Source organism: Sylvia atricapilla, chromosome 7 (genome assembly GCF_009819655.1).
Source record: "Sylvia atricapilla isolate bSylAtr1 chromosome 7, bSylAtr1.pri, whole genome shotgun sequence".
NCBI lineage: Eukaryota > Metazoa > Chordata > Aves > Passeriformes > Sylviidae > Sylvia > Sylvia atricapilla.
The window spans coordinates 15,427,246-15,439,592 of NC_089146.1; the positions used below are offsets into that span (position 1 = coordinate 15,427,246).

Below are 12,347 nucleotides of genomic sequence, written 5' to 3' on the forward strand. Positions count from 1 at the left end.
CCCGCCTCGCCTCGGGTGTAGGGATTGCAAAAAACAAAACTACACTGTCAAGACTGTGTAGTTTTGTTTTTATGATTAGAGGCTCTTCAATTCTCATGCTGGGATTGTCTAAAAAAATCTTACTCTGGATAAGGACGTCGTTCAAGAAGATTTCGTTGGGCTTAGCCCACTCTTGCAGGCACTTTGAGAGATCAGGTGAGTAGCATGTTTCTGCTGGTGTAATAAGTGTTTTATCAGTCATTAATAATTCTGATACCATCTATTATTTATAAATTTTCTCACAGGGGGTTATAGATTTCAGGGTATAGACATGAAACACTTATATTCTCTGTCAAGGTTATATCCTTAATTTCAGGAGTAAGCTTTGATAACTCTGAGCAAAAAGGTTTTCTCCAGTGCATTTTATTGCAAAAGACTACATAAATCAAGATTTTAGAAGTGCAAGGAAACATGTGCTTAACTTAAAAACTCCTTTCTGTTGGGAGTGTTCAAGGTTATGCTTCTGAGAGATAAACTGAGAAGCTCCAAGAATAGCTCTGATAAAATGCACATGGTATCAGCTAAGCGCTGATGACTTTTTAAGGGAAACAACTGCAAAGGTATCAGTTACACGGCAGCTCTGGAACACTTGTCTGCTGTCATTCATGGCTGCAAAGGTTATTTCTGGAACATGACATTTTAGATGCATACTTTTAATTCTAATTATACAAGAAGCCTTATAAGATCAGATCTTCATCTCCAGAATTTGCTTGGACAATGAAATATAGAAACCTTGTGGGAACTCCATGGAAATTCTTAAATTGTTTCTGGTCTTTTCTGGAAACTCTCTCTATATATGTGGGCTTTCATAATGTTTAATTGTTTTGTAAAATTATTTCCATTTAGTTTAGCTGAGCTTTGAAACATAGTCACAACACTGAACCTGAAAATCCCAATACAATATCCAGTTCTGCCCTTATGCTCTTATTGCATGTATGCACCTAGGCCTGATTTCTAGGAAGGAAGAACCCATGTAATGAAGAATTTTCACCCCTGTAAGAGGTAGAATAAATTTGACTCATAGTGAAAGAAACTTCACTTTCTCATTTTTAATTTAAGTTTGGGACTGTCACAAAATCAGACACAAAAGCCAAAGTAAATAGAAGTGTGAGTAAGATTGAATTGATATATTGTGGGGTTAACACATTTGTTGAGACCAGATATGATCTCAGTGGAATTTTTTAATGAGAAAAAAAAAAAAAAACTTAATAGATGTATGATAATATTAAGAACATAATAGCTACCTTTTTAAAAAATGCACAATTCAACATAAGTAAATGAATAGATCATGCAAATACAAAATATCAGCACACAAGCTTTTATAGTGGCAATGTGTTATTTCAAAGGAAGATCTTGTGGCACAGCAAAAGAAAGCAAACTTTCTTTCTAAATTCAGATGGCTTTGCAGTTGTTCAAGCCATCAGTGTCAGTGGCTACTTTATATCCTAGTTCACATTTTGAAAATGGCTGTCTTCCCATATTCAAAATTCCACTGAGATACTCTCTAAGAAAGAGGAGAATTTATTTGCATCTTTAATGCAAATTTACTTCTGTAAAGGGAAATTATTCACTATTTACAGAGTGCTTTTAAAATAGTCTCTTGGCATTTTTAGCATTATTGCATTATTAATAATGCAATATTTATTAATATTAGGTTTTATTAATAACAATTTTAAATAATGAATTATTGCATTGTTATAAATACATTGGAGATTTTCCCATTTCTTTCAATTGCTTCTTAGGGACCTAGTTGTCTTGCATAATGCAAATATTTTGCACCAAAATATTTTTAAAGCAAAATATTTTTAAAAATTATACAGAGAATTTTTTTTCCTGTCAGATAAAAAGTTAAAAGACAAAGAGAGGCAGCCTGAATGACCTGTGGAAGGTCACACAGTGAGTCTTGTCCCCTGCTGCATACTTGCAATGCCAAAGCACAGCTCCACTAAATATAATGGTTTCCCATCCACTTCAGCCAAGCGTGCCCCAAGAGTAATTTGCTATACAACTTTGTCAAAACTCACTACCTTTTCATTTCATTTAGATAGTTCTGATATAAAACTGAGAAGAGTAAATTGCTGAGAGAATAATCACAATTATTCTTGCAAGAAGTGTGTAAATATAACACCATTTTCACCACTGATATCTAATTATGGGTGTTTTTTGCTTGCAGAGTGCCTGTAAAGATGACGACGAAAGCACCAACATTTACACAGCCATTACAAAGTGTTGTGGCACTGGAGGGTAGTGCCGCAACCTTTGAGGCTCACATTAGTGGTAAGGTTTTGATTCATTCTTCCAAGATTCATTATTGGTTATCGCTAATTTCTAATGTTTATGCTAAGAAAAAATATTACTCTTTTGATAGAACATAATCTGGTATGTATGGGTAAAGATGAGTGCTGAAATAGGGATATATATCCATATCATACAGCGCTGAACAGCACCTTTAAATGTATATGCATAGAAATACATATTGTGCTAATAAGGGAATTTCTTGTGACTGCAGAAAGAATAATCTCATTTGGATGATGACTGGGCAGAATTAGAAGTCAGGATGCAAAAAGCAGGGTTTATGCTAGTTCTTCCATGACCTTTTGTTAAGCTTTACTCTAGCTAAGCTGTATTTCTACTTTCTGTGCCCTGAAGTTTACTTAATTCCAGAGTTCTAGGAGGGGGATTAAAAGCACAAAATCTAGGCCCAACCAAGCACTGAAGAGGGTAGAAACCCCTAGTATGGTGATCATGATGGTAGCACAAGGCTGGGTTAATATAATTTAAGTTCCCTATGCAATTTAAAGGATACATGATTTCTCCAGTGTACATACCGCTCAAAGACCCTATATCTTGTGCAAAACACCATGCAAACCTCTGAGATAACGTTACCAGAGACCCAACACCCTGGTCTAAGAGTGTCTCTGACCTCGGCAGTGACTAAGGAGAAATGACATGTGCTCCTGCTGGTGGAATTATGTTGTCTTACAGGCATTAGCAGTGTGATGATCCACATACCATAAAGCACTACTCAGATGCTCTGTGACAGGTGCAAACACATGATCTGTGCAACTATAAAGATCTCTGACATCTATGGTCCATGTATTTCATCCCTTGGTCCCTATGCATAGCACTGACTCACATAAGGTGTTTGAATAGGTCCTGCAGTCTCCACCTGTGACATTTTTTCATGCCATGTTCTATTATTAGGCCCTTATTCTTCAGTTGATTGCCCTGATTTTCTCTTCTTGCTTCTACACTGTAAATTTTCTGTACAATTTTTTCCCACTTTTACAGTAATTATTCTTATTATGAATACTTAAAAATATAATCAGAAAAAGTTAGGATTCTTGTATTATTCAAGGTGTGATTTTGGCCAATTTCAGTTGTGTGGTATTATGGAGTACTTGGGGAGAGGAACTTGATTTCTTACTAAGTGAAGATACAGCAGTATTTCTAATAGCATATGCCATATTTGTATTTTTGTCTCAAGTATCTTGTGAGTCAACCTCTTGTTAGGTTTTTTTCACATTGTGAGATTCTGATATAACTTTCCTGCCCTAAAAACATCCTCCAGGTTTGAAAGATCTGACAGTGGTTTGCATTTAGTTTTTCTACAGCATAAAAAACAAGAAAAGCTTTTTACTATAACTAATTGCATAAATAAAAGACTCCACAGGTTTATCCTGCTGTAATGTCCACCCTATCTATCTATCATGACCTATTGAGTGTCTAAAAGTCAGAACTTTTCTATATCTCTAGTAACACTGGGCTATTATATAAAAGTCAATTATTAATACAGAACTACAGTTCAAATGTGAAGAGCTCAGTTAATCTAAGGGTATCAAGAAGAGCTTAGCAACCACCTGAAATGCAATTTTGCTGTGTGTAAACTAGAACAAATGAATTGTGTTGCTGTATTAGACTGTGAATTAAGTGTCACATTGAAAGGGTCGATATCAGATGAATATACCCAGCATGTAACAGAAAGTACAGAACACAAAACCCCGTTATTAAAAGCAGCAAATGCCAGAGCACCCAGGACAGTGTCACAGCAGGAGTCCTACTGGGTCACTGGTGACTGAGGAGTCATGAGATAAAAAAGTCAGATATGTTACTGGCATTAGAACGGTGCCAAGCTCATGTCTCCACAGTACTGATCAAGTCTGAATTTTTTCACAAGGAATTAGCCTGTTCAAGGCTAATTCCTTTTCAAAAGGAATTAATCATCTGTTTTTTTGGGACAGATATTTTCAGGTATTACCCAGTGCAAGACATTTTACATACCTTTACATACTTTTGAGAGCAGCACACAGATGATAGAGAAGTTGGCAGTCCTTCCCACATCATTGTTAGGAGAATCTTATTGAATTAAATTACTTAAGTGGTGAATTGAGGCACCTCAGGTTGATTTTCTTCTTTTTGGCATTAAAATTCAAAAAATCTCAAAGTTTTAAAATGAAAAAAGATTGTCCTAATAATTAACAGTCAAATCCTAGCGTATTTGGGACATGTAGAAGTAAACCCCTACTTCATATAGACCAGGCATGTATATCTATAATCTGAGTTAGATCTTACCTAGCTCTGTGACCTGGGACTAGCAGAGTGCTAATAAATTTGTGGAGTTGAGTTTTTAATACAAGCTTGGGCTCAGATGGCTTCTAAAATTCTAAAATGGCTTCTAGCTTTGTATCCCTTGTATACAGCAGTTTGAGACATCAAAATAGACTCTGCTTTGACAGTGAAGACCTTTTTCAACCTGCCACAGAAACTCCCATTTTTTTGCTAATCATCATATAATACTGCTGCAAGAATACAGATCTTTTGAGATGTTTCAAGAAGTTTACTGTTAAGGACATGTTTTGGGGGTTGCCTAGCTTAAAACTTTTTTTAACAAATTTTCGCAAATATTGAAGACACATAGCTCTGAATGAAACCACTGAGGTCTGCTATATACTCTGTTTATGATGATAATGCCAAAATTGCCCCACACCAATAGCACAAAATTGAATTATACCATCCCATCAGGACTGTTTGATATCTTCCATCTGTGAAATTAACAATGCTCAAATGTACTTTCACCTTTTTGATTTCTAATCCTCCCTAAAACTGTCCTCGTTCTCTTTCTGTGTGCGAGTTTCTGTTTTACATTTCTCTAAATATCAGTGCTTTACTGTGAGTGAGATTTTAAACTTTCCTAACCAAGTCTGATGGGATTGCATGAAGGCTTCAATCTACATATCAGCTTGTCTTTCACTTTAATCTCACACAGTCATTTTCCTGGCACATTAAATTCCCTAACAATTTATTCAATTTATAGGAAGGATACTCTAAAAAGGAAGCAGAAATCTGTGCACTTGGGGTTTTCTAAAACACAGACATTAGAACTGAGAAAATTAATTAATCTCTAAATGCAGTCTCAGATCTCATTCCTGAGCCTCCATGCAGTGCAACTGATGATTTGGGTTGAGCAGGGATATGCATGAAGTGAATATGAGAGGATTTTAATATTGAAGAAATTACGTTCTAGGACTACAAAAAAAACTTTGAACTGGAACCATCTCCTTAAATTACCACTTCTCCTTATGTGGTTCATATAAGAATTGTACTTGTTCATCAAATGGATTTAAGTTGCTCAATAAATTTGGCTGAGTAGAACACCGAGAAGGGAATTTCTGAGGGAATCTAAAATCACCATTTAAAACCAAAAATCCACTGTTGGTATAATCAAATTTTTTCTGATCCAAAGACTCTTGCTCATGACCCTGACAAAAAATAATACCATATTTGAACAACAGTTGATTCCAGGTGACTGCTGTTGATTAAACTCAAAAGATTCCAAAAAAAGAAATTAACCCCCCCAAAACTTTACTAGCATTTGATTTTAATGTCTACAGCAGTCACTTTTCCTGTCACTTCATTTTCTAAAGACATAGTAGTGTTAGAACATACACTTCATTTGGTTGGAAGTACTGATATTTACATTATCTCCAGATTATTGGGCTGGATAAATATGCTAGCAATAAGCAATCCTACTTGGATAAAGGAAATGAATTTTAAAAACACCTTGCATGAATTAATTCATCCTCCTCATGATTTTGATGAACTTCTATCAATAAGATTGCTGAACACTACAGTCCTCTCATTATTAAAGTGATACACTGAACACAGGAGACAGTGCAGCTGCCCTGTTGCTCTGTGAATTTTAGAGACCTTTCTAAAAATGAATTCCTTTGCCACTGTGCCAGTGGACATATATCTCTCTGCCTATGGCATTATACTCACCCATAGCTGTGTATTTATGAGTGTGCATTCTGGTAATATTTTATGTCTGGCTTTTCATAATCTCTTAATCTCCATTTGTCTTCCTATTGCTGCAGGTTTCCCAGTTCCTGAGGTGAACTGGTATCGGGATGGCCAGGTTCTCTCTGCTGCAACTCTGCCCGGTGTGCAGATCTCGTTTAGTGATGGCCGCGCTAAACTGGTGATCCCCACCGTGACAGAAGCCAACAGCGGGAGGTACACTGTGCAAGCCACCAATGGATCTGGGCAAGCGACTAGTACTGCTGAACTGCTTGTCACAGGTACACAGCAGATAAAGAAGTGCACCTCTGCCTGCTAGCAGTGTGAGGGACTGATGGAAGAGTAACACATAATGAAATAGTTCAGACTTCAAATACATGATCAGCAAAAAACCAGCAAACCATATTTCTTTTCCTAAAGCAGTCTAGAACTCAGCATTGTCTTCTCACCAGTAATGTCTAACAGTGCCCTTTATGTTTGAACTCTATAAAGTTTAATCTTGATCTTGCAAACTCTTATTCATTATTACAAGCTTCTGTCTCAGGCTTTATACATATACCTCCTTATAGTCTGTCACACTAGCTACACTGAAATTGCTCTAGAAAGAAAGGATGAAGTTCTGCAGGATGGAGGCATTAATGATATCTAATCCTATCAATGGTATTTAACAGAATAAGTCACATAAAGGGCCATACCAAGAGACTGTGCTAATGCCTATGGTTACAAACAATGTATCTGTAATTCTAGAAACATTTGCAATCGTAGGTGTAATCAGAGATAATATTTTTAATGTTTCAGAAAGTACTATCCTCTCTCAGTATCATGTGAATAAGAAATAGACCTCATAGACCTATAGTAATGAAAGTATCTAGTACTTGCCATTCTTTTTAACAGACGCTATTGTTTTTCTGTTTACTTCTTCAATAAAAATGCAGCTGGAACAGCACCACCAAACTTCTCACAACGACTACAGAGCATGACTGCAAGACAGGGAAGTCAAGTCCGACTTGACGTGAGAGTGACTGGAATCCCTACACCTGTGGTGAAGTTCTATCGGGACGGAGTAGAAATTAAAAGTTCCCCCGATTTTAAAATTTTACAAGAAGGAGACCTTTACAGCCTAGTAATTGCAGAAGCATATCCTGAAGACTCCGGCACCTATTCCGTAAATGCCACAAATAGTGTGGGACGTGCTACTTCAACAGCTGAATTGCTAATTCAAGGTAACAGAGCTGAAGTTGCAGACCATGAAAATGGTGGTGCAATATGTACCACTTCATTGCAGTTATATCAATAAGTTAATTTATAACTTCTTTCTCAAGAGTTTTTTACTTGCTTTGAAAAAAAAAAAGCAAATTTGCCAAAGATATTTGTCTGAGATTTAAAAGGACCATTTCTCCCGAGGGGTCTTTGAACAGAGGATAGAGTTGATGGGAAAATTGTGGGATACCTTGAGTTGTTCTCGTTTTGGTCTGTAAATCTCTCAAAATTTTATTTGTAAGTTGGCTTTGATCGAATAGATATATTGGACTGCATAACTGTACACGGTCTTGTGAAGGAGGCTGGTAAGGATGAAGACAGTTCTTAGATAATCGTAGCAGGGAATCATGCTACCCAGAGCAGTCTTGCTTGGGTTTCACCTCAGTCAGGCTTAGAGACTCTGTAATCATTTGAGATCCAGGACTGATATGAAGAATCTACAAAGAATTCATTTTGTTTTGCTTTGTTTGAGTTTTTTTTCTAATGGCTTGGTAATGCAGTAACATTGTTTCAGCTGTTTTCTCAATTATCTGTCTGTAGATACTGAAGGCAAAACAGATGGTTGCTTAATTATTTTCTGTTCAATATATATAAATTTTTATATAATCGCAGTTGACCATTCATTTGTTTCTCCGTTTATTGATTGATGCCATATGCAATTCTTCTGACCACATTTTCTTTCAAAAGGCGAGGAAGAAGCCGTTCCCGCTAAAAAGACAAAGACAATTGTTTCGACTGCTCAGATTTCACAAACAAGACAAGCCAGAATTGAAAAGGTATTGTTTTCAGAAACAAAGCAGGTATGGCTAAAATGTGGAGGATTACAGTACCTCACCCTAATTTTCTTTTTCTTACTTTTCATTGCAGAAGACTGAAGCCCACTTTGATGCCAGATCACTTACAAGTGTTGAAATGGTTATAGAAGGTGCAGCCGCCCAACAGCTCCCACACAAGGCACCTCCACGAATGCCTCCTAGACCCACATCAAAATCACCAACCCCGACTACTGCTGCAAAAGCACAAATGGCACGACAGCAATCACCATCGCCTGTTAGACAATCACCATCACCTGTAAGACATGTCAGAGCACCAACACCTTCACCAGTAAGGTAAAATTACTATTCTTTCAGGCAACATTGCTTTTGCAATCACTTTTACAGACAGAAGTGATGCTGTGGAATGAGAGCATAGTATACAATGAAAGAACACACTGACTTATTGGTGACTGGGTTTATTCTGATGGTGAGCTGTAATCTGCTATATTTGCCACTGCTATAAAAATGTGGGCTGCCTCTGAAGACTTCAATCCCCTGTTGTAGAAAATCCCCTTTGACTGCTCTACATAGGCCCAAAGTTGCCCTCACAGCTCAATTTCATAATGAAACAGCAAAACATAGTAGAGCAACTAGCCCTTGATTATTTTAGATGAACAGAGAAAAGAGCAATGACACTGATGAGTGGCAAACAGAATGAAAGTATATGTAAAAAAAAAAAAATAGAGCTCATGTTCTATGTATGTGCTGGTAATAACTACAGAAATGATATTTTGAAGGTAGGCAAGCTAAATATGGTTATGGAAAAATGGAGTTCTTTGCTTTGTAGAGGGTCTAGAGAGGGAAAGTGAGCGATTGGATGAGCAAGGCTCGTGGTCTGGGAGACTCCATGAGGTCTGTGCTGAGGGGCAGGTAAAGGGAAGAGTGTTTTGGAAGTCCTGCAGTTTCGGTATCCTGGAGCACCAGCATCACGGAAGGAATGACTCAAGGCTGAATGCTCAGAAGAACCCCATTTAAGTTTCAGAGCTGGGCGTGCTGGTGAACTTTTTACCCCATTGATAATAACTTGCAAGGACAGGAATAAATGGATCAATAGCAACTAACAGTAACTATCAAACTGCATAAATGAAAAAAGAATTCAATAGCGACATCTAGAGCACAAACAGAACTAGAAATTTGTCCTCCCTTGCTAATCAGATCCCTTTCAGACATACAACACATTAGAAAAAACGAAATCTAAAAATTATTATGATGCTGCTGCCCCCTACTGCTGCTATGTGTTAATCTTCTCTGGGAGACAGCACAAAAAATTCCACTCAAATAAATTCTAGGTTAGAAAGCCTGTTTAAGAATTTTTGAGAATGCTTTAAAACTGTCTGCAAGGATTAGGACAAAATTTTTGGAATATCAAAATTTAGAAACTAGCACTTTCAAGTGGATATAAATAATTGCGTCGGAGAGCTATAAATTTAAGTGTGAGGAAAAATATTAGGCACTGATAAGAAATTTGCCTGGATTACAGGTACATATATGGGTGACACATACAAAGAAGATGTAGTACAGAAGTACATCCAGTTGTTTTGCTAAGTGGTTGCCATGTGACATTTTTGTAAAGATTGGTTACAATTATGATTTTGTCTCTCTACTGGACCATGAATGTATTATGTAGACTTTATAGCCTGTGAGCCTTTTGTATTATTCCTGTTAGAAGAATTAGGATAGGGCAAATGCAAAATCATGATGTATTTTTTTTATTTCAAATATATTAGGTTGACTGAAATCTCTTTTGTCACTTGTTCTTATTTCTTTTTGAAAACTAAGCTACTACAAAGCCATGTTAAAGTTATGAGAATGACAGTAGTTAGGCATAATGTTAAAATAACAAGAACAAACTGTTCTTAAAATCAAATTACAAACATTACTGGAGATACCCTATATGGGGAGGGAGTTCAGGTTCAGGCTGAAGTTGTTTACACAGCTCTGCAGCAGTAGATTAATGATATTGATACTCTATTTTTTTCAATAGGTCAGTTTCTCCTGCTGGGAGAATCTCCACTTCACCTATTAGACCAGTGAAATCTCCATCTCCAATCCGTAAACCACATGTAGTGACAACTGGGGCTGATGTCCCTCCTCCTTGGAAGCAGGAAGGGTATGCTGCAACCATGGAATCCCAGATGAAGGAAACAAGAGTATCTACAAGCACTACCCAAGTGACTGAAGAAAGATGGGAGGGGACATACGGGGTCCAGGAACAAGTTACCATTACTGGCACTACTGCTGGCGAGGTGGCCCCTGGTGCTAGAGAGGTAAAGTCTGGTTTTGGAAAAACCATTGGGTTTGCTTTGTGTGGGGTCTCACCACTGCTGGATAGATCTGCTAAGTGGAATCTGAGAGGCTGTGTGTAAAACCATGTGTGCATCTGTCATTGAGAGAGCTCTGCTGCAGATATGGAAATGCTCCTTTGCAACATTCTGCCTTCTGTACTTGTTTTGTGCTTCTTCTGAATGTATGCAAAATATGAGAAAATGTCTTTTGATGTGACTAATATAGGTGAGAAAGGACAGTGAAAAAACAGCAGCTATTGCTACGGTTGTTGCTGCTGTGGATCAAGCCATGGTGAGAGAACCAGCTCCAGGTGTTGTAGAGCAAACTGCTAAAAGGACAGCAATGACTGCAGTCCACGTTCAGCCTGTTCATGAGCAGGTAGAAATAGAGCACAGACATTCTATGATTTCCCTCTATCCTTTCATCCAACACACAAAGCATGATTGACTGTGAGGAATTAACCAGATATTATCCAGTGCACTGCAAAAGCATGCATATATTCATCTAGAACACCTAGATTGTAAAGGAATGCTCAGGTTCACTTACACCATTACATTCCATCATAACAGGATTGAACTAATTACTCTTTTTAAGTTTAAGGATGCTTTCTCTGAAGTGATCCTCTGTTCTCTCTTCTCCTCTATTCTCTAACATTATTCTTACGATGATGAAACCTTTTATCTAATATCTCATTTATAATTTCCCTACTTGGAATAAAATAATTCTTGCTAGTATTTTTCCTTTACTTGAATTCCTCTCTTATTTTTCCTTCTCCTCTTATTTTGATGATCAATTTTTAAAAACAAATTCTAAGGCTTTGGTTTTTTTTTTGTTTGTTGCTACAAAAATCAGATGAAAAAGGAGGCAGTGGTAGTAGTTACCAGTGATAAAGCCACAAAACAAACAGTGATATCAAGAACTAGAGAAGGAATTGTAACTTCACAAGAACAAAGACACATCTCTCCTGAAAAGGTGAATACAGATTGTACCTGAGATTGTTTTGTTCTACCTTGTTCAAAAATCTGATATCTCATACAAAGACAAGCCCATGAAGAAGATAAATGAGATACTGTTATTATTTGTCCCTTTTATATATGTTCACTCCTCCAGTTTACAGTGCTAGCTAGACAAACCTCTCTTTTTTCATATATTAAATAGTAACTTACTAGACAGTATTCTTGATCACTTTAATAATTTACATGTAGAAACTAGCTCTTAAATTTTGCTGGGGGCACGGGTTAGGGATAGGGGTGTTCTGATACTACGCAAGCTTGCCATTTGTAGCCTGCCTTGTTTGTTTTGCAGCACAGGGTGTCAGAAAAAAAGGAAGGAAAACTCATTCTGCATTGAAATCAATTTTGAAAATATCAATGAATTATCTGAATTCGGATTAATTTAACATATATTTTATAAAACAGTGAATGAAAAATGTGACTTTTCTTAATGAAAGATTAACTTTCATAGCCAATGTTACATTTGAATTATAGTAGAAATGCATGAAGAAGAAAGTATAACCTCTTTTTAAAGCACTGAGAAACAGAAATTCACCTGGGCATTGCTCTGAATTTGGCATTTGAAGTCTTGTCAAATGAAAGTTTCATAAAACCTATTTTTAATATCCTGTATTTTCTCAAAGTGATTATAATGCAG

General features: G+C 36.8%; 1 protein-coding gene across 1 annotated transcript in view; it reads left to right on the forward strand.

Moving 5' to 3' along the window:
• The window catches only part of TTN (titin), a 240,161-nt gene continuing 227,814 nt past the window's right edge, over positions 1 to 12,347 (forward strand). Inside the window, 9 exon segments of the mRNA XM_066323289.1 lie at positions 1 to 195; positions 2,213 to 2,316; positions 6,414 to 6,617; positions 7,272 to 7,559; positions 8,284 to 8,372; positions 8,464 to 8,705; positions 10,396 to 10,678; positions 10,923 to 11,075; positions 11,550 to 11,669. Of these exon segments, the coding sequence (XP_066179386.1) occupies positions 2,226 to 2,316; positions 6,414 to 6,617; positions 7,272 to 7,559; positions 8,284 to 8,372; positions 8,464 to 8,705; positions 10,396 to 10,678; positions 10,923 to 11,075; positions 11,550 to 11,669 (1,470 nt within the window). The 5' untranslated portion in view covers positions 1 to 195; positions 2,213 to 2,225.